The sequence below is a fragment of the Haematobia irritans genome, chromosome 1 (assembly GCF_050003625.1).
Source record: "Haematobia irritans isolate KBUSLIRL chromosome 1, ASM5000362v1, whole genome shotgun sequence".
Classification (NCBI taxonomy): domain Eukaryota; kingdom Metazoa; phylum Arthropoda; class Insecta; order Diptera; family Muscidae; genus Haematobia; species Haematobia irritans.
Genome location: NC_134397.1, coordinates 59,496,248 through 59,519,927, shown reverse-complemented (window position 1 = coordinate 59,519,927; position 23,680 = coordinate 59,496,248). Strand labels below are relative to the sequence as shown.

The 23,680-nt window shown below is 35.3% G+C and overlaps 1 protein-coding gene across 1 annotated transcript in view; it reads right to left on the bottom strand.

Annotated features, from left to right (window-relative positions):
• cv-d (vitellogenin-like lipoprotein) overlaps positions 1–22,243 on the bottom strand; it is an 88,310-nt gene extending 66,067 nt beyond the window's left edge. Inside the window, exons 1-2 of the mRNA XM_075290529.1 lie at positions 21,604–22,243; positions 14,736–14,941 (exon numbers count right to left, since the gene is read on the bottom strand). Of these exons, the coding sequence (XP_075146644.1) occupies positions 14,736–14,941; positions 21,604–21,634 (237 nt within the window). The 5' untranslated portion in view covers positions 21,635–22,243. The remainder of the gene's footprint in view (positions 1–14,735; positions 14,942–21,603) is intronic.
• Positions 22,244–23,680: the final 1,437 nt, after the last annotated feature.

The window sequence follows — 23,680 nt, the reverse complement described above, 5'->3', positions numbered from 1 at the left end:
ACCTGAACATCCCTCATTTTGAAGGTGTGTGTGTAGAATGTTGCTCCTATTTTGATTTGATTCAGTTGTCAAAATGCCGCCAAGCAAGAAGAGTAGCGTATCAAAATTTTGCTCGCGCATCGCGAAAATCCGAGCTACTCGCACGCAAAGCTGGCAAAATCGCTAAAAGTTGTCAAATCAACCATTACAAACGTAATTAAGGTGTTTGGGAAACGTTTGTCGACAGCCAGGAAGTCTGGATCGGGGGGAAATCGAAAACCGAAAGCCGCTGAGACGACAAAGAGAGTTGCCGGTAGTTTCAAGCGAAACCCTAACCTCTCTCTCCGAGATGCCGCAAATAAGCTGGGTGTATCGTCTACAACCGTGCATCGAGCCAAAAAACGAGCCGGACTATCGACTTACAAGAAGGTAGTGACTCCAAATCGCGATGATAAACAAAATACGACGGCCAAAGCGCGATCCCGGAGGCTGTACACGACGATGCTAACGAAGTTTGACTGCGTGGTAATGGACGACGAAACCTACGTCAAAGCCGACTACAAGCAGCTTCCGGGACAGGAGTTTTATACGGCAAAAGGAAGGGGAAAGGTAGCAGATATTTTCAAGCACATAAAACTGTCAAAGTTCGCAAAGAAATATGTGGTTTGGCAAGCCATCTGTACCTGTGGCTTGAAAAGCAGCATTTTCATAGCTTCCGGGACTGTCAACCAAGAAATTTACGTGAAAGAGTGTTTGAAAAAACGTCTGCTGCCTTTCCTGAAGAAACACGGTTGTTCCGTACTGTTTTGGCCGGATTTGGCATCTTGCCATTACGGTAAAAAGGCCATGGAGTGGTACGCCGCCAACAACGTGCAGGTGGTTCCCAAGGACAAAAACCCCCCCAACACGCCAGAGCTCCGCCCAATTGAGAAATACTGGGCTATTGTCAAGCGGAACCTAAAGAAGACCAAAAAAACTGCTAAGGACGAGCAGCAGTTCAAGGCAAACTGGCTTTCTGCGGCGAAGAAGTTGGACAAGGTGGCTGTACAAAATCTGATGGCAGGTGTCAAGCGTGAGGCCCGGCAATTCGGATTTGGAAAAGCGAAGGCCTAACTGAATATTTTTCCTGAATTTTATACTAATTGAACTTGAAAAAGAAATTTAATTTGATTTTTTAAATAAACGATTTCACTGATTTACACGCGTTTTCCCTTGACCAAATTTTGACCGTATCACCCTTTAGTCGGCCCGGCCCGACTTTCAACTTTACTTACTTCTTTATATATAACACCCATGATATATATCTAAATTTCCGGAATCCGAATTTCTTGCTTTAAATTTTGTTATTTTAGAAAAACATACGGTGAAGATTGTTGGTATATGTCCACATACGTATTGACTTGTATCGTAATTTAATTTATTAAACATAGGAGCCGATTGGCCTAAAACTTGATACAAAAAATACTTTAGTGCTCTTTTGGACACATAAATAAATATGGCAAATAATATAACTTATGCCGGTCCATTTTTGGTACCTTCCACCACAAAATTGCAAATGGAGGGCTTTTAAAATGGGATTTACTTACATTACCCGGAGTCGGAGTAGAGGGATATGGGAAATGTCGGAGACGAGCAAAATAAGCTCTACTCCAAAGACCTGCTGGTAACACGCAGTTCGAACTCTCATGGTCCTTCTTATCATTAAGCTAAACGTCGAATAGGGTAGAACTTATTGATAACAGAAAATTTCACAACCTACTTTCAACAAAAGCATGTCCTGTAAAGATTTTGTCTTTACAGTTTTTTCAGCTTCATGTTCAGTTTTAAAGCCCTCTAAAACCATGTCAACGACAACTTCAATTTCCAAATTCAGACTGGACTTCTAGTAGAAATTGTGATATGTTTCAAGTATAAAATGTCTTTGAAATAAAGTATTAAAAAACATTTCCTATTTTTGAATGCGTTTTTGTTTTGTAGTCAAGATACAGAAAGTCAACAAATATAAAGACGACTTCATTAATTTTGAAGAATTTTTCACAATTATTAAGGCCAAGGTGAACTTAATTCTACGAAATTTTCGTTCATTTAAAGATACACATTTTTAAATCTATCACTTAACTATAAGGACAAAACGACTTTTGCACAAGAAAAAACTTTAGCAGAGAAATGCGTCTTCTATGATAAGCAAAATTCGCATTCGTATTTTAAAGACATGAAATCTTTTGCCTCACCGAAATATTTTTTCAGTGTGGGTATCGGAAAACCCAAGAATTATTATTGTTCTTTACATCATCAACGTGTGCTTGTTTAGTTAAGCTTATGGTCCGGCGGGTTATTAGATCTTACATAGGACAAACAAAATTTCATCTAAACGATATTTTTTCTTCCTCTTTATTATGAAAAAACCCTTCATAATTTCTATAAAAAATTACATTTTTCTTTGAATATCTAAATAAGACTTATTATAGAAAGCCCTTTATTACAATCATCATTGCTGACACGATTCTTAATGGTGTCTGTCGTCACCATTGGCGATTGTATAGCAGCATGAGGTTAAAAGGTGTTGTGGCAAAATCGAAATAAAATCACTGCTAATTGATTTCAATTTGAAACGACAAGTAAATTGACATTTTCGAACTTTATCGTAAATACTGGTCGTGAGATAACTTAAAAAACCAAAATGATAAACAAATACCACACGCTAGGGTAGAAGAAAGATGTCTAGGTTATGGACGTGGTGTAACTAATGGCGATTTCTATTGGGGGAAAAAAATAAACTCTCGAAATTGATTGCAAATTATGAAGGACACTGACAAAGCTTTTGGGCCCTGTATCCCTCACAATATAATGAATTAACAATACCCAGCAAAAAAAGCGTCGCCAAAAAAGTAGTGAAAATGTACTGTTTGGATCCGGAAGTGGTGCGAAATTGGCGCAAAAGCGATGAATTTAACATGGGCTTGTCATAGGACGTAAGTTCTGCCAGGCCGACTCGGATATGGGCCGATATGGGCCAATTTGGTTTTTAGTGTCCATATACTAACACAAAATACAAAATTTCAACTTAATCGGATGAATTTTGCTCCTCCAAGAGGCTCCGGAGGTCAAATTTGGGGATCGGTTTATATGGGGGCTATATATGATTATGGACCGATATGATTGTTAGAGACCACATACTAACACCACGTACTAAATTTCAACTGAATCGGATGAAGTTTGCTTTTCCAATAGGCTCCGCAGGTTGTTGGTACTTAAATGACAGATATTAAGATGACGAATAATCGTTCATAATTGGATCTGTGATAAGTTAAGTGGTTCAAACAATATCGATGCGAAAAGGCAAAAATTTTCAAAAAAATCGTATTTTACAATGGACCGCCAGAAAATGACGATATAATCGGCCATTTCTAACTCGAGATATAATTTGTTTAGTGAAAAAAGAGCGAAAAACTAAAAATAACGGGATATCTCAAACATATTTTTTCGAATTCACTACATCAAAATACATAAGAAAAGTTGACTCTCATCAAGTGTATATTTTCAGTGTAAACTAGTGTTATTTGTGTTTAAACTGCTTTTTGTTTGTAATCCAATTTTGAATTGGAAAATCAAACTAACGGTCATTTTCATGTAGCTATGTTAGGTTTTAACTCCTAGTTAACAGAAAATAAAATCGAAATATCTTCTCTCCGGTTAACTTTAACTGAGAATTTTTCAGCAGTTAAGATCCTAACTGACATATGGAATATATAAGCAATATGTCAGATATGTCCGTAGTGCGGTTTAAAAGTTCATGAAAATGGGCGTAAATGATAAATTTGACTCGGGAAATGATTTACATTATCAAAGTTTGGCCTTGAAGGGTTTCTATTAAAAATAAATGGAATTAAAAATCAACACGTTTATTTTAATTGTGCAGTTTTCTTTTCTATGATGTGAATGTGATGACCATAACTACACTGAAAAAAATATAGTCGTGAGGTCACAGATTTTATGTCCTTGAAATACAAACGCAAATTTTGCTTAGCATAGAAGACACATCTCTCTAATATAAAGATTTTTTCCTTGTCCAAAAGTCGATAAATTTTTTAATGAAGTCGTATTGTCCTTATAATTAACTGATTTGACTTAAAACTGGGTATCATAATATGAAAGAAAAAAATTTGGGCTAAGGTCAATTTGACTTTAATAATTTAGAAAATTTCTTTAAAATTAATGAAATTGTCTTTAAATTTGTTGTCTATTTGCATCTTGACTACAAAGCATAAAATCGTTCAAAAATAGGACATGTTTTTCAACAACTTATTTTAAAGACGTTTTTTACTTGAAACATAGCATAATTTCTACTGGAAGTCGAGTCTGAATTTGGAAAATAAAGTTGTCGTTAATTCGTTTTTAAAGGACTTTGATAGCATATGAAGAAAAAAGCTGAAAAAATCAAAAATTAAAATTTGCTTCCTAGAAGCAAGTACACAAAACCCAAATTTAAAAGAGAATTGTGTCTTAATAGTATCCTTACTTGTATTCTCCGCTTCTGTGGGTCGGAATCAATACCAACATTGTTAAAGTAAGGACAAAATCTTTGGAACCGGGCATGCTTTTTTCAGTGTACTGACCATATACAGATCTTTGTCAATTTAGTATAAATAGCGCATTTTTCTATCAATAGATTAGTGATCGTGGTCAGCTCAGAACTCCACGATATAGAACATGAGTTCCGCAAAGCTGGAATAAGTACTTGACCCATATATATTTTTTAATAATAGTTACAGCTTTTCTACCATTTGTTACCATTTGTCTCTAAAGGCCAAAGGCATTGAACTACAAACCATTTGTTCCAACCGGTTTTAAACCGCTGGAGTCAGTCTAGCTCCTTTTTTTCATTTTTAGTAATTTTTGAAGATTAGTGACTTTACCTCTTACCAATTTCCATTTGTATACCCTGTACTACACTGTGGAACATGGTATTATAAGTTAGTGTATATGTTTGCAACACCCAGAAGGTGACGAGATAGACGCATGGTGTCTTTGGCAATGCACTTATATGGCCCCAGAAGCCAGAATTTCAGCCTGACTTACCTTAAATTTTGCACAAGGTGTACAATTGACAGTGTCGTAAAATGTGCCAAATTTGGTTGATATCGGTTCAGATTTAGATATAGCTCCCATATATATCTTTCGACCGATATGCAGAGTTTTACAAGAAGCCAGAGTTTTACCCTAATTTGCTTTAAAATTTGCACAGGGAGTAGAATTAATATTGTAGCTATGCATGCCAAATTTGTTTGAAATCGGTTCAGATTTATATAAAGCTCCTATATAAATCTTTCGCCCGATATGCACTTATATGGCCCCAGAAGCCAGAGTTTTGCCCTAATTTGCACAGGGAGTGGAATTAACATTTCGCACAGGGAGTGGAATTAACATTGCAGCTATGCATGGCAAATTTGGTAGAAATCGGTTCAGATTTATATATAGCTCCCATATATATCTTTCCCCCGATTTTACTCATATGACCACAGAGGTCAAAGTTGTAATCCGATTTACGTAAAATTATGCATAGGGAGTAGAAATAACATTATAACCAGGGCTGTGGAGCCGGAGTCTTGGAGTCGGAGTCTGAAGATTTTGCTGGAGTCGGAGTCGTAAAAATTTTGCTCGACTCCGACTCCGGCTAAACCAAATTTTTTAAAACACTTCACATTTTTGTAACTAAGCAAGTTTTTACGCAAATTAGTTTCCATTGCGTTATTCATTCGATCAATGAACAGCATGATTGTAAATGAAAATCAAATTCCAATTACGGCTATTTTTTTATGTTTCCTAGAATGTTAGACTAGCAGATGGGCTGGATCGATCCATTTTAATGCCCATATCAATTTATTTGAAATATTTCGAACAATCGAAATTATTTTTTTTAATTTTATTTTAAGACCATATACATATGTGTAATATTGACAGAAAATTTTTTGAAAGTTGTTTTTTATAGAAAATTTTGTCAAAATGTTATTTCTATAAAAAGTTTTGTCAAAATTTTATTTCTATAGCAAATTTTGTCAAAATTTTATTTCTATACAAAATTTATTCAAAATTTTATGACTATAGAAATATTTTTTTTTATAGAAAATTTAGTCAAAATTTTATTTCTATAGAATATTTTGCAAAATTTTATTTCTATAGAATATTTTGCAAAATTTTATTTCTATAGAAAATTTTGCAAAATTTTGTTTGTTACACAAAAGTTTTTTCAAAATTTTATTTCTATTGATAATTTTATTTCTATAAAAATTTAAGTCAAAATTTTATTTCTATAGAAAATTTTGCCAAAATTTTATAGTAACAGATTTTTTTATTAGAAAAATTGGTAAAAATTTTGTCAAAATTTTATTTCTATAGAAAATTTAATCAAAATTTTGTTTCTGTAGAATATTTTGCAGAATTTTATTTACTACACAAAAATTTATCTAAAATTGTATTTTTATTGATAATTTTTTCAAAATTTTATTTCTATAAGAAAAAATTTTCAAATTTTATTTCTATAGCAAATTTTCTAAATTTTTTTTTACTGATGCTCACTGATACTCACTGCTATAAAAAATGTATTCAAAGTTTTATTACTAAAGAAATATTTTTTTTTATATAAAATTTAGTCAAAATTTTATTTCTATAGAAAATTTAGTCAAAATTTTGTTTCTATAGAATATTTTGCAAAATTTTATTTCTATAGAAAATTTTGCAAAATTTAGTTTGCTACACAACTTTTTCTTTTAATTGTATTTCTATTGATAATTTTTTCAACTTTTATTTCTATAAAACATTTTGCCAAATTTTATTTCTATAAAAATTTTATTCAAAATTTTATTTCTATAGAAACTTTTGCCAAAATTTTATTTCTATAGAAAATTTTGTCAAAATTTTGTTTCTGTAGAAAATTTTGCAAAATTTTATTTACTAGACAAAAATTTTACCAAAATTGTATGCTCACTGATACTCAATGCTAAGTTGAAAACTTGTAGAAATGACTCAAATTTTCAAATTTTTCAATGAATGAATCATAAATGCATTTTTACGAAATTGTCTAAACAATTATAAATATTTCCAAAATATTGCCCGAGATTTTGTAAAAGTCTGATTTGAGATTTTATCAAAATGTAGATCGAAATACAAAGTTGTGCAGAGTATATTATAATCGGCCCGCCCGACTTTAGACTTTCCTTGCATTTTTATTTTTTGTTAAAATTGTGTTACGTCCCATAACGTTAGTTTTAAATTTTAAGTACATAGATTTTGTAGAAGTATATACAATTTTGCCTAAATGGATTCAGATTCAAATTCATGCATATGGTAATATAAACCTTTATATAGCTCGCAACAAATTTAAAGGATTTGAGATAGTATCAAAAATTTTGGTCCACAAATACATATACTGTTGGTATCTTCTCATATTATGATGGGTATTTATATCATTATTTTATTTATTAAACATTGCCCAAAATTTGAAATATAGAGTTCAATTGGCATCTAATGTTAAATTAAGACCTTTTTTTGCACACATAAATAAATAAATACGATACTTTACTTAGATCCACTTACGGTACCCCCAAAATAGAACTACAAATTAGTGGTATTAAAATGAGATTTAGTTATATTAGCCGGAGTCGACTCCAGAGTCGGAGTCGGAGTCGAGCTGATGAAAAATGCTGGGGTCGGAGTCGAGTAAAATTGGCTCGACTCCACAGCCCTGATTATAACTATTCATGCCAAATTTGGTTGAAATCGGTTCAATTTAGATATATCTCCCATATATAGCTTTCGCCCGATTTACACTCATATGACCACAGAGGTTAATTTTTAACTCCCATTTAGTTGAAATTTTGCATAGGGAGTACAATTAGCATTGTGGCTATGCGTGCCAAATTTGGTTGAAATCGGTTCAGATTTAGATATATCTCCCATATATAGCTTTCGCCCAATTTACACTCATATGACGACAGAGGCCAATTTTTAACTCCGATTTAGTTGAAATTTTGCACAGGGAGTAGAATTAGCAATGTAGCTATGCGTGCCAAATTTGGTTGAAATTGGTTCAGATTTAGATGTAGCTCGCATATATGTTTTTCTTATTTCGACAAAAATGGTCAGTATACCAACATTTTCCTTGTAAAATCGCCATTGGTAAGTCGGAAACTTGAAAGAATGACTTAAATTTTCCTATACTTATAATACGTAGCTATCGACCGATAAAACATAAATACACTTTAGCGAAGTTGCCGAATAACATAATTGCTTCAGATTTAAATGTTCCCATATTTATACCGTGCGCCACACTGTGGAACAGGGTATTATAAGTTAGTGCATATGTTTGTAACACCCAGAAGGAGACGAGATAGACACATGGTGTCTTTGGCAATAATGCTCGGGGTGGTTCCCTGAGTCGATATAACCATGTCCGTCTGTCCGTCCGTCTGTCTGTGAACACATTTTTGTGATCAAAGTCTAGGTCGCAGTTTAAGTCCAATCGACTTCAAATTTGGCACATGTTCCTGTTTTGGGTCAGAATAGAACCCTATTGATTTTGGAAGAAATCGGTTCACATTTAGATATAGCTCCCATATATATCTTTCGCCCGATTTACACTCATAGGACCACAGAAGCCAATTTTTAACTACGATTTAGATGAAATTTTGCACAGGGAGTAGAATTAGCAATGTAGCTATGCGTGCCAAATTTGGTTGAAATTGGTTCAGATTTAGATATAGCTCCCATATATATGTGTTTTCTGATTTCGACAAAAATGGTCAAAATACCAACATTTTCCTTGTAAAATCAGCACTGCTTAGTCGAAAAGTTGTAAAAACGACTCTAATTTTCCTAAACTTCTAATACATATATATCGAGCGATAAATCATAAATAAACTTTTGCGAAGTTTCCTTAAAATTGCTTCAGATTTAAATGTTTCCCATATTTTTTACTAACATATATATTTTTTACTAACATATATATAACGATATATTTCAACCGTCGAACGGAACGGACGTGTTTTTAATAGCGGATAAAATCATCGTAATAAGTACCTACTACGAATTTCAAGTGTGGTGGGATATTAGGCCACCATGCAGAGAAATTCAAAGACATCCACTGGGTTGCTAACTTCAGGGCCCAGTGGACGGGTATCGACTGGAGTTATAAATTTGGGCAATGACCAAGAGTTAGGCCCAATTAGTCGACCTGTAGACGGGTCGACAGGTGGCGACAATTTGACAAGTCGGACCTTTTCCAAGGTAACGGCATCAAAAGGAGGTAATCCCTCACGAAAGAGATTCAAAGAACGCAGAAATGCTTTGTTTATCCTAAAGAAATTAGGATCAGTCGACCCAAGCACGTTGTTGGCTAAACAAAGCGATTCCTTAAAATGGGCTCAAGGAATTCTTGAGGCTGGAAAAAGGGAACGATCACCGCATGAGCTGCCATCCTCCAAAAGGGATCAACGATCGTTTGCCTCAGTTGCTAAAGACAGCCTTGTGATGGCTATCATAAATAAAGGAGCATTGGACGGTATGGTTCCAAAGCAAAAATGGGGGGAAATTGAGAATGCTTTGTCTGGCGTCTACTCACAGGTGCTGGAAAAGTTTCCCGGCCCAGATCCTCGACACCAAGAGGCTGGTTGGTATCAAGGACGATTTAAGCTAGTCGCATTTGAGGACCAGAGGTCTATAGAATGTTTTAAAGCTGCTCTGATACTAATTGGTGAAGTTTGGGAAGGAGCTGCTCTAGAGTTAGTCGAGAAGAAAGACATACCGGCTAGACCAAGAGCACATGCGTGGATACCTGCAAACCCTCCTGACCCTGAATCTATTTTAAATAGACTGAAACAATGCAATCCAGATCTTCCAACAGCTGATTGGAAGGTTGGCCGTTTGGATGAAGTGGATGGGCCAAGACGGCATGCAGTGTTTATATTGAACACTCAGTCTTTGCCACATCTAGCAAAGTCCCAGGGCCGTGTATGTTATGGCTTTCATTATATCCAAATGAAGGTGTATAAAAACGATCAGCTAAAGGATTCAGAAATGGACAAGCCTCTGTCTGAATCAGAAGTAAGCGGATCCTCTTGCGAAGTCGAGGGGGATACCAAGACATTTGAAGACATGGATAGATACCGTATGCGTGAGGAGGCTTCTACTGCCTCAGAACTCACCAAAGTTGAACCTATGGTTATTGCGAGAGTCACCGATATCTCTGACGAGGACATTCTTGATGACTCGATTGAAGCGGCTGATGTGACGGTTGTTGAAAATCTCGATGGTCCTACGGATCCTCCAGATAAATCTTCATCATTGTAAGGCTGCATGTGCTGCCTTAAAAGTTCTCCTGATGAAAGGGGACATAGATATAGTTCTTATTCAAGAACCATATGTTTATAAAAACAAAATATGTGAATTAAGTACTCCGGGGTTCAAACTATTGCAGTATACTGGTAATGATGTAAATCGAGCCTGTATAATTGCTAAAAACGAGCTCAATTTGTTTCTGCTTCCTTCAATGTGCAATACAGACACTGTCGTTGCAAGTTTAGAAATAGACAAATGCAAATATTGGGTATCTTCGGTCTACATGGGACATGACAGGGAGATGCCTCCATATGCCGTTAAGACCTTAGTGGAGGAGTCACTGAAAACAAAGACGAAACTCATTATGGGATGCGATGCGAATGCGCATCATAGTATATGGGGAAGTAGTGATACTAATGCAAGGGGAGAGTCGCTAATAGAGTTTATTTTGCGTACTAATCTGGTAGTTTGCAACAAGGGAGATGTCCCAACCTTTGTCACTAAAAACAGGCAAGAGGTTTTGGACATCACCTTGGCCTCGCAAGAACTGAATGAAATGATATCTGATTGGCAGGTTTTAAGTGAACACAGCTTCTCAGATCATCGCTACATCAGTTTCAAATTTGATGTTCATATCACCAAGATCATATTTCCGCCAAATGTTAGGAAAGCTGACTGGAATATGTATAGGGAATCGTTCAATATGATGATACCGGAAATAACAGAGACAAATATGAGAAATGTACAAGATATCGAACACGCAGTGGAGCGGATTACTAAGGCCTTCAACATCTCACTGAAAGCTGCATGCCCTAGAGGAAAGCCAAGGGGGAAACATCGACCACCATGGTGGTCTACGGAAATAAGTAATATGAGGAAATCCTGCAGGAAGCTCTTTAACAAGGCAAAGTCCACCAGAGCCCCTGAGGACTGGGACGCTTACAAGAAGAATCTGAGAGGATACAAGCGAGAACTGAGAAAGGCTCAGCATAACTCTTGGAATGCTTACTGCAGCAGTATTGAGAATACGTCCGAGGCTTCCAGACTACGGAAGGTTCTAGCATCCACCAACTCCGCTCCAGGTTTCATTAAAACATCGGAGGGCAATTGGACAACGTCCAGTGAGGAGACGCTGGAGGTACTATTGGACACACATTTTCCTGGAAATCAGACGGTTGAACCATGTACTGGCGGTGCCACAGTTACTCAGCGGTCGTTTCCTGTCGAGGAAATTGTATCGGAAACTAGAATAAGATGGGCGCTAAATAGCTTTGGACCATTCAAATCCCCTGGACCTGATGGAATTACTCCGGCGGAGTTACAAGCTGTAACTGACAAAATTATCCCCTGGTTGTCGGTGATATATAAAGGATGTATCAACTTATCATATATCCCAGGAAAGTGGAGGGAAACAAAAGTCGTTTTCATACCTAAAGCGGGAAAAGCCTCTCACTCGAGGGCGAAGGATTTCCGACCAATCAGCTTATCCTCATTCCTACTTAAGACCCTGGAGAGGATGATAGATATTTATCTTAGAACTAGCATCGATTCAAGTTTGTTCTCGAAACGACAGCATGCATACTCGAAGGGCAGGTCTACTGAGACCGCACTACATGAACTAGTCAGCTTTATTGAAAGCTCACTATCTGTCAAAGAATACACAATCGTGGCGTTTCTAGACATCGAAGGGGCGTTCAATAATGTCCATCCGAGCTCGATATTAAATGGACTGACAACTCTGAATGTTGATCCATGTATACTCAGGCTGTTAGACGAACTGCTAATGAAGAGACGTATTTCAGCCACACTAGGACAAGCAAACATACAAAAGTATGTGAACAGAGGCACTCCCCAAGGAGGAGTTCTATCACCTCTTCTTTGGAATGTTGCTATAAATAGCCTTCTGGTTACTCTAGAAAAAGAAAGGATAAAAGTGGTGGCATACGCAGATGATGTAGCTCTGGCAGTCAGGGGAAAATTCCCATCCACAATCAGAGATATTATTCAGAGGGCCCTCCGGATGACTGAACAATGGGCGAAAGACAATGGTCTTGGGGTAAATCCTGCAAAGACAGAATTAGTCATGTACTGCAAAGATCGCAAAACTCCCACGGTTAGGCCTATTTCCTTAGGGGGTATTGAAATTCCCTTTGGTGATTGTGCAAAATACCTTGGCGTTATTTTGGACAGGAAGCTGAACTTTAAGCTTAATATTGAAGAAAGGGCGAGGAAGGCAACTATAGCTTTGTACTCGTGCAAAAAGGCAATAGGAAAAAAGTGGGGACTAAAACCAAAAATTGTGCATTGGCTATACACGGCAGTGGTTAGACCTATAATGCTATATGGTGTTGTAGTCTGGTGGCCGGCACTTCAGAAACCGACTGGTTTAGATAAAGTTCAGCGTATGGCGTGTTTGTGTATTTCAGGCGCATTCAGCAAGACAGGAACAAATTCCCTTAATGTCATGCTGCATCTATTGCCTTTAGACATTTTGGCCAAACAGTCAGCTGCAACAACGGCTGTGCGGTTGCGCAAACTATCGCTGTGGTCGGAAAATGGTTACGGTCACAGTTCTGTCCTCAAAATAATGTCAGATGTGCCTAAAGTAGTGGATTACACTTTGGCGAGTCCACTTTTCGACAAAAAGTTTGAGACTCTAATCCCCAACAGTGAGGCGTGGTGCACACAGACCCCGGGGAATAAAGAATATATAGATTTCTACACTGATGGCTCCAAATTGGATGGACAAGTGGGTTTCGGAGTATATTCTAATGATCTGGAACTTCAAATAGCGAAAAGATTACCTAATCACTGTAGTGTTTTTCAGGCTGAAATATTAGCAATAAGAGAGGTGGCGAATTGGCTGAGAAGTAATGTTCCAAAAAATGTGGGCATTAATATATACTCAGACAGTCAACCTGCAATAAAATCCTTGGACTCTGTGTTCCTCAACTCGAAAACGGCCATCGATTGCCGCAAATCTCTCAATGAGATGGCTGAGCAGTACAATATTCACCTAATATGGGTGCCTGGCCATAGGAACATACCGGGGAACTGCGGATGAGTTGGCAAGGCTAGGGACTACCTTACATATTCCAGGGGAACTAGAATTTGTTGGTATGCCCCTAGCTACCTGCAAGATCATGCTGCGTGAGAAGGCTGTTATGATGGCAAATGTTCGATGGGAGAATTGCAAGGGTTGTAACGACACCAAGCAAATATGGCCCCATTTCAACTTAAACCGCACACTAGATATGCTAATGTTCTCGAGACGTCAGATATCACTCCTGATATCTGCTATAACGGGTCGCTGCCTGATAGGCGAATTTGCAAAAACTATTGGCGCGAAGTATAATGACTATTGTATGAGCTGTCATGATGCGGAGGAAAAAGAATCAATTAAACACCTCTTGTGTGAGTGTCCTGCATTTTGTGTAAAGCGCAAGCAACTTTTAGGAGCATATAGCTTCAGATTACTGGCGGATCTGGAAAACGTTAACTTAAGCAGTCTGCTAATGTTTTTGGAACAATCTGGTTGGTTCAACAAAGAAAAATAATCAAGAAGGTTCAGCGGTTAAAACTAGAAGTGCCCATATGTAATAGGTACTTTTAGTTAATGTGGTATCACAATGGACTGAATAGTCTAAGTGAGCCTGAATCTTAATCGGGCTGCCACTTTAACCTAACCTAACCTACTAACATTGTGTTCCACCCTAGTGCATTAGCCGACTTAAATTTTGAGTCTATAGATTTTGTAGAAGTCTATCAAATTATGTCCACATCGAGTGATATTTAAATGTATGTATTTGGGACAAACCTTTATATATAGCCCCCAACACATTTGACGGATGTGATATGGTATCGAAATTTAGACCTATAAAGTGGTGCAGGGTATAATATAGTCGGCCCCGCCCGACTTTAGACTTTCCTTACTTGTTTTTATCTAATATTGTGTTCCATCCCAGGGGATTAGCCGACTGAAATTTTTAAGTTTCTTTAGAAGTCTAACAAATATTGTCCAGATCGAGTATGTATAGGAGAACAAAAACCTTTATATATAGCACCCAACACATTTGACGGATTTGATATGGTATCGAAAATGTGGATCTACAAAGTGGTGCAGGATATAATATAGTCGGCCCCGCCCGACTTTAGACTTTCCTTACTTTTTTCTTATTTTAAGAACACTATGTCTTATTTCAAAGACAATCGACTTTGAAGGAAGGATACAAAACTCAAAGGCGAGTATTCTATTAACCAAACTTATAAACTTTATTTTAAGAAAATGTATCAAAAAAATATATTCTCAAATGTAAGCAATATATTTTTTCACATTTCGAATGTAAATTAAATATCAAAAATCTAAAATTTCCATATACCTGAAATAGAACATTCAATTTAATAAATACATAATAATAACTTACCGCTGCCGCCAATGTGCTATTATTTTGTCTTTGTAGCGTAAGTTTTCCTCTCACTATCCAACCTGAAGTTGGTGGCGCTGGCAGTTCTTCGTCTTGTGGAGCTTTTGCTCCAACTTGCACTGTGCCCACATATTCGTAGAGCATTTGTTTGTTAATTCCAATGATATTGAATGCATTTTGTGAAACGGGGAATAATAAAAACAAATCTGCGAAAATAATTTTAAATTTCAGTTTTCCATAAAATAATCAATCTGTAATTTATTTGTCATTTCATTTTCAATACGCACAGAAAAAAATTAGTTAAAGAAACAAATCCAAAAATCCATAAAGGATTTTCATATATCTCAGCAAATTTGAAGATTATTTTATCCTTAAATAAACCCAAAAAAGTTTCTTAATACACGCAAAGAAAAACAAACTTTTTATTCCAAAATCATAGTCCATTTCGTTTATATAAAGCACTGTTCTTTTCTGGCCTCATATCCTATCATAAGACACATTTTGAGATTTCGTAGTAAAAATTTAATATAGTACAGTGAAACCTCTCAAAATTGAACACTCTGAAAACTCTGGACAAAATTTAGGCAATCGTGAGTGTCCACTACTTTCAAAATAGATTTTTGCAGCATATATAAAATTGTCCCTTCCAAATGCTGTATGTTGTACACCCAGAGAACACTCCAAACATATTTCAAGCTCATACAACATTTTCACGACAAAAATATTCCATCTACACCATCCAAAAATAACATTTTGCTCTTCATACATGTTTGGGGTGAAAATATTGCTTCTCTACGTGTATGACAAGAAGAACTACATGGCCCAGTGGATAGAGTGTTTGGTTACAAACTGTACACGCAAAGAAAAAAAAAACGTTTGGAAAACGTGTACCGAAAACGTTTTTCTTTTGATAGAGTTTTTTGAATTCCTTCGAAAATTTTAAACTTTTATCACCAAAAAAAAAAATCGTTTGTTACAAAATTTTTATTTTTTCACAAAAAAAAAATATTTTTGAACCAACAACACAGTCCATTTGTTTATATCAAGCACTGTTCTTTTCTGACTTTAAGTCTTTAATAAGACACATTTTACAGTTCATAGTAAAAATTTAATATAGTAATATGTAATGTTGAACATCTTTTCGGAATCTTTCGAACATATCTGGAATATAAGTAAAAAAAAACTTTTTGGTGTTCGGTCGGAGCAGGGCTCGAACCCACGACCCTTGGCATGCCAGTCGGACGTAGCACCCACTGCACCCACTGCCCAACTAAATGTTTGTTTCTGTTAAATTCGATTCTCTGTCCAGGCGAAAGGTAAAATTTTAAAAATTTATAAAATCGTATAATTTCTTCTACATTGTTTGTATTACAGAAAAAGGCGCTAAGAACTAAAAAACCTCGTGGAAGTGAGAAAGATGTGAAAGAAAATGCAATTAGCCAGAAAAGATTGTTTTTTGAGTTAGTCTTTATGAAAATGCAATAAAACTGTATATTTCATTTGTACACTGAAAAAAGTATTTACGTGATATTAAAGATTACGCAACCTAAAATTTAGGAAGCGAAATTTACAAAATATTAAGGACAAATTCCTTTAAAATAATGAAATTTTAATTAAAATAAAGTTTATAATCGTTGCTTCAAAATTTTTTTCATTAAATCTAGGACACAAATTTTGTAAATCTGCGTCCCTTTGTTAAAGTCGCATGTCTTTGAACTAAGGTTAATTTTCCTTAAAGTAAAGAAACACATTTTTGATTTAAAGAAACTGTCGTTAAATTAACTGAAATATTGAAAATTTACATTTAAGATAAAAACACTTCAAATATAGGCTAAAACTTATTTTGAGGATTTAGCGTCTTTGGTTTTAAGTTTTTTTTTTTTTTTTTTTGGAATCAAGAAAACATTTGTACTTTGAAGTATCCGTTATAATTTGGATTTTTTAACTGGCATTTATTTGTACGTGAGTACCTTTATTAATAAACCGCGAAAATAGAATGAAAATTTAATAAATAAGATCTGTATCCTAATTTTAATTTTATTGGTCCTAGATTTAAAGCCAGATAGGTCACAAAAAAATTGCTTTATTTTAAAGAAGCAAATGGCTGGGAAGCAATACCAAAATCCTTAAAGGAAGGTCAAAATCTTTGGATCCAAGTAAACCTTTTTTTGAGTGTATACAACTTTCTTATTCATTTTTAGTCCACGTCATTAAGTAAGAAAAAAATAAAAAGAAAAAAAATTAGAAGAAAACTCTTCTCACATTTGACTTAAAATTAACTAATTTTCATGACTAAAATAAAGTTAACTGGTTGGCTGATAAGTCCCCGGTCTAACAAAGAAAAACACATTTTTTGTCAAAATTCGTTATTATTCAACATAGTTCGCTTGGGAGCCACCGTGGTGCAATGGTTAGCATGCCCGCCTTGCATACACAAGGTCGTGGGTTCGATTCCTGCTTCGACCGAACACCAAAACGTTTTTCAGCGGTGGATTATCCCACCTCAGTAATGCTGGTGACATTTCTGAGGGTTTCAAACCTTCTCTAAGTGGTTTCACTGCAATGTGGAATGCCGTTCGGACTCGGCTATAAAAAGGAGGTCCCTTGTCATTGAGCTTAACATGGAATCGGGCAGCACTCAGTGATAAGAGAGAAGTTCACCAATGTGGTATCACAATGGACTGAATAGTCTAAGTGAGCCTGTTACATCGGGCTGCCACCTAACCTAACCTAACATAGTTCGCTTCAAGAGCGATACAACGATTATAACGACTTTCCAATTTTTTGATACCAGTTTGGTAGTACTCCTTCGGGTTTGCCTCAAAATAGGCCTCAGTTTCGGCGATCACCTCTTTATTGCAGCCATATTTTTTCTCTGCGAGCATCCTTTTGAGGTCAGAGAACAAAAAAAAGTCGTTGGGGGCCAGATCTGGAGAATTTTTGCCATCAAATAAGAAATACAACAATTATTAATACATCTTTTTATTTTTAATAAAAATTCTTGAGTAATTGGCGGCTAAATTTGGGTCGAGATGAGTCGACATATTCGGCGCGGTATCGACTTGCCACAAGAAGGTCGGCGGCGGCTAAAATCAGCGGCGCGGCTCGGTGGCTTCATTCTCTGTTTCCGAGTTTTCGGATATATAAAGTTTTGTTTAAGTTCATCATCGCAATAAACTGCCCGCATTCCGTTTTGATAATACAATTATGTTCCTTCTTCATTGATATAAATATTATTATAATAATATTATAATATATTAATATCCCAGCAAAAAAAAATTGGATGCTCTTCTAAAGGCACAACTTTAAAAGCACTTCTAAAAACGTTCTCCCAAAGATTTTCTTTATTTTAACTACACAAGAAGCTCTTCTAATTCAATTTTTTATAATTTTTCATATTTAACTTTTTATACCCTTCACCACTACTGTGGTACATGGTATAATAAGTTTGTTCATTTATATGTAACGCCAAGAAGGAAAAGTCTGAGATCGTTTAGTATACCGATCGTCTTAGAATTAAATTCTGAGTCGATTAGCGATGTCCGTCTGTCTGTATATATAATTTTGTGTGCAAAGTACAACTCGATCGTCCTCAAATTTGGCACAGAGTTTTACATTGGCTAAAAGACAATCGCTATTGATTTAGAAAAAATCGGTTCAGATTTAGATATAGCTGCCATATATATTTATCACCGATCTGGTCATAATTGACGTATTTATCAACGTATTTTCTCAAAATTTCGGGCAGCCAAATATTTTGGGGCTTTCGTAAGATATGCAAAATATCAGCCAAATCGGTTCAGACTCAGATATAGCTCCCATATATATCTTTCATCCGATTTGAACTTATATGGCCAAAAAAGCCAGAGTTTTGTCCTGTTTTTCTTCAAATTTTGCACAAGAAGCACGTTTAATAGTATTGTTAATTGTGCTAAATTTGGTTGAAATAGGTTCAGACTTAGATATAACTCCCATATATATCTTTCGTCCGATTTCGACTAATATGACCGCAAAAGCCAGAGTTTTGCCCTGATTTGCTTAAAATTTTGCACAAGGAGTATGTTTAAGAGTATTATTCAGTGTGCTAAATTTGGTTCAGTTCAGATTTAGATAGATATCAGTTCAGATTTAGATATGGCTCCCATATATATCTTTCACCCGATTTAGACTCATATGGCCTCAAAAGCCAGAGGTTTGCCCTGATTTGCTTCAAATTTTGCACAAGGAGTACGTTTAATAGTATCGTTAAGCGTGTCAAATTTGGTTCAAATCGGTTCATATTTTGATATAGCTCCCATATATATCTTTCGTCCGATTTGCACTTATATGGCTTCAAAAGCCAGAGTTTTTCCCTGACTTGCTTCAAATTTTGCATAAGGAGTACGTTTAATAGTGCCGTTAAGTGTGCCAAATTTGGTTAAAATCGGTTCAGATTTAGATATAGCTCCCATATATATCTTTCGCCCGATTTACACCCATATGACCACGGAGGCCAAAATTATTCTCCCATTTACGTTTTTTGTTGAGATAGCAGGATTATTATTCTAACTATGCATGTCAAATTTGGTCAAAATCGGTTAATATTTAGATATAGCTCCCATGTACGCCAGAGTAGGGGAAATATGGTAGAATGTTTCATATTTTAGACCCATTTCAATGGGTCTAAATTGACTCGATAGATTCCACAGAGAATACATTTAATATGCTATTTAAGTGTGCCATCTTGATCTAATATGGCCAAAATACCCACATTTTACACAAAATTCTGTGATGATTTCCCCATATCGTAGTCATATTCTACACACTGTAATGCCAAACTTTCCACAGAATGGTAGAATTTTCAATAAAGCTCCGACTTGCGGAAATATCGCCCGAATTGGCCAAATAATATATCACAACCCACAATTGACCACATATCTTTGTGAGATTTAACCAATATCCTTGAAAAATTCCTACTGCTGAGTAGCAAAATTGTAAATATTACTCAAATTGTCCTATATCTCGAATACATATGTATCGCCCGATAAATCATAAATGCTCTTTTGTACAATTGCATCAAAATTGCTCTAGCTTTATATTTCCCATATTTTTATACCCACCACCATAGAATGGTGACGGGGTATAATAAGTTTGTCATTCCTAGGTTTCTATAAGCGAAAGACCCCAAGCTTATAGAAACCTAGTTTTCATCCAATTTGCGCGAAATTGAAAATCTAGAGGTATTTTGGAACCTTGAAGAGGTGTGCCAAAAATGGTGAGTGTCAGTGCATGTTTTGGTATAGCCCCCATATAGACCGATCTCCCGACTTTACTTCTTGGGCTTATAGAATCCGTAGTTTTTATCCAATTTGCCTCAATTTCAAATTCTAGAGGTATTTTAGAACCATAAAGAGGTGTGTCAAAAATGGTGAGTAGCGGTCCATGTTTTGGTATAGTCCCCATATAAACCGATCTCCCGATTTTTCTTTTTGGGCTTATAGAATTCGTAGTTTTTATCCAATTTGCCTGAAATTTAGAACTAAATCCAGAATCTGATATAGTCCTCATAGGTGAAATCTTTAAATTTATCATCGGGAAGTGTCCTCAAGCCCTCGGGAAATTTCAAAGGAAACCCTAATAATTGGTTCATGGTGGTGGGTATTTAAGATTCGGCCCGGCCGAACTTACTGCTGTATATACTTGTTTTTACTAACATTGTGTTTCATCTCAGGGTGTTAGCCCATTTAATTTTTAATTCTAGCGATTTTGTAGAAGTACAAAAAATGTTCTCCAAATCGTTTCAGATATAAATATTTGTATATGGGAATATAAACCTTGATAATAACTCCCAACAAATTTGAAGGAGTTGAGATGGTAACACAAATTTTGGTCTACATAACGGTGAAGGGTATAATATATTCGGTCCCGCCCGGCTTTAGACTTTACTTACTTGTTTTGTTTCTAATAGGTCAAAAACAGAGTAAGAATTAATAAATTAGTACAAATTATTAAAGTTTTGTCGAAAAAAAATGCTAAATCCTTTCTAGAATTGCGAATTTTTAAAAAATTTTGCGGTCAAACGTTGCCACGTTTACAAGCGTTAGAATGCATAAAAAATTATAAAAAATATTTTGCAAAATATCATAAAACTTTTTAATTAATATCCAAAATATTGAATTAAGATGACACCTTAAGAAGTGATGCAAATTCAGTGCAACAGCTGTTGAAATGGCTAACATCCATCCTATGACAAGCCCATGTTAAATTCATCGCTTCTGCGCCAATTTTGCACCACTTCCGGATCCAAAAAGAACATTTTCTAATTTCTAAATTACTTTTCCTTATACTTAAATCACCAGGATATGTGAATTCTACCAATTAGATTTGGTTATCAATGCCAAGTGGTTCATAACTCAATTTAATTAATATTTCGAATCGGTCAAGTCCTAAATTGCTTTCTAAATTGCTTTTCCTTATACCAAAATCACCGGGATATGTGAATTCTACCAATTAGGTTAGGTTATCAAACCCAATTGGTCCATAACTCAAATTAATTGATATTTCAAATCGATAATGTTCCAAATATTAAATATTATTTGAAAGCAATTCATTTAAAATTCAATTATTTAATTTTAATATGAATGAAATCTGTGTGTGTACAAATGAAATGACAAATTCAATATGCATCCCATTTCTCTGCCGGCTTAAGGGTAAAGTTTATCAAGAATACGAGAGCGCAAGCACTCGTCATTTTCTTTAAATATTTTTTAATACAAGATGGAAAGACCCTAAGAGTGACGTCATTGTTTGATTTTATTTTTTAAAATTTCATAAGAAACAAAAAATAAAACTATTTTTTTTTATTTGCAAAAGTTACGATAACACATACACACTAACACTGAGCACTTTAAGTGCTTCATATTTTCGGCTGCACAGAAATACGATCGATCTTTAGGAGGTGTTTTATTTTTTCCGGTCGCTAGGGATTTTCTTTCAAGTTTCACTTGATTTCTTCCACTTGCTTTAGCAAGGGAGACTACAACAAATCGATGGTATGGATGATGAGTCGGTCGTTGCACTTTATCTACAACAAATTGAGATAATTTTTGTTTTGTTTGCTGCTTTTTTCAGTTTCGGATTTGAAAAAATTTTAATATTATGACCGTTTGAAATTTTAGCGATAACGAGTAGAGCGTTTCATTTGCTTTAAATTGCGGGTTTTTTTTGTACAATTTCCTGTTAAGAAATTGTAAATGATATTTTTTTTATTTTAACCGTTGCTTTTGTCACATTTGCTTTAAATTTCCACTTTTATTTGATTATCCTCAATAAATTGATCGATTAGAGAGATCTTCTTTGCGTCAGCTTCTTAAAAGACATAGATTTATTATCTTTTCACCAAAGGTCTCCCCCTTAAATTTTGTGGGGTTTAAAAAATGATAAGTAAAAAATTTAAGTATTCCAATGAAGCGCGCACTTCACTTTCATTGCCGACGTTTTCGAAAAACTTTATGCGTTACTCTCGCGATTCAAAATGCTACTGATCTTGAAAACTCACAAAGTTCGGTTTAAGATTTCTTTCTTTCGGTCCCTATCAGTGAAATGTGAAAATCAATCAAAGGCCATGGTGAGTGAGAGTGTAGATCTCTCATAGAGAGTGTAGGCACACACAAGAGCTGTGCTTTAATTCTTTGTTTTTTTTTTTTTGCCAATTACCCAAAATTCTCATATTTACAGAGCCAGACACCAAGCCGGCTTTGAATTCATCTCAGATTTTCCTCTTACTCTTTTTGTGGTGTTCTTTTACCTCTAAATGAGATTGGGTGAGTGGTGAACATTTAGGAATAGGATGCGTTTGAGACATTTCGTAGATGTAATTTCCCATTTTTTTTTGCATTTCTCCCAAGCAATGACATATGTAACTGACCATTTAACTTAATGACTATGAGATGCATACATGCATACACTTACCTTCTCTCAGACACACACTCACACAAACTGAAAGATGGGTGAGTGTGGATGGATGGCGGTGGTAAGTCGATGATGATCGCTTTAAATCACTATCAGTCATAAAAAGGGCTGATGGGAAATTCTGATTCGAAATTTTAGTCCATATGTTATGGCACAGTGGTTTCCACAGTAACAAAAATTGGAAAAAAATTTACAATGCAATTTTTCACTTTAATATACAGAGTGACTGATATGTAATGCAACAATGTAAAGCTCTCTATTTTTTTTTCATTTTTTTTATTGTTCAAAAGAAAAGCGTCGTAACGGCAAGTGTCGGAATTTCAACACCCAAAAAAAAGTGAACCCACCGTGGAAGAAAATGTAGGTTTATTTTAGAAAATTTTAACTAAAATAGTTTTCTAATTGCAACATGTTACAAATAAGTTAATAATTTTTGTCAAATTGAAGAAAATTTATTAAAAATAATTATTTTTTGGATTTAAAAATTGTTAAAATGTCTTTAGCACTATACGAAGTTCATGACAGGTACAATTTTAGTAAAATTTACTCATTTGAGAGATTTATGAACTCAATTTAAGCAAACTTTTGCCATTTTAGGAAAATATGAACTATTTTATTTTTTAGTAAAATTGTGCACTATATTTGTATACAACTTTTTTTCTTATTTTTAGTTCACGCCATTAAAAAATTATTCAAATAAGGAACATTTACTCATATTGTGCAATATTTAACTAAAATCCACTAATCTTCATGAACTACAATAAAGTTCAGTTGGCATTAGAGCCCCTTTTTTCTGGGTGAAATTTTGGAATCAGGTTTGTCCGAATTGGCTAAGTTTGCCACGAATTATGGCTATCAAACGGCCAAGCTACTGCACCAATGTGGCGACCCACTCCATTATCGTCACACATCACCATAGGATAGTGATGGGGACATCGATTTTCGACCATAGAAAGTATATATATTTTTGATCAGAGAGAAATTCAAAGAATATA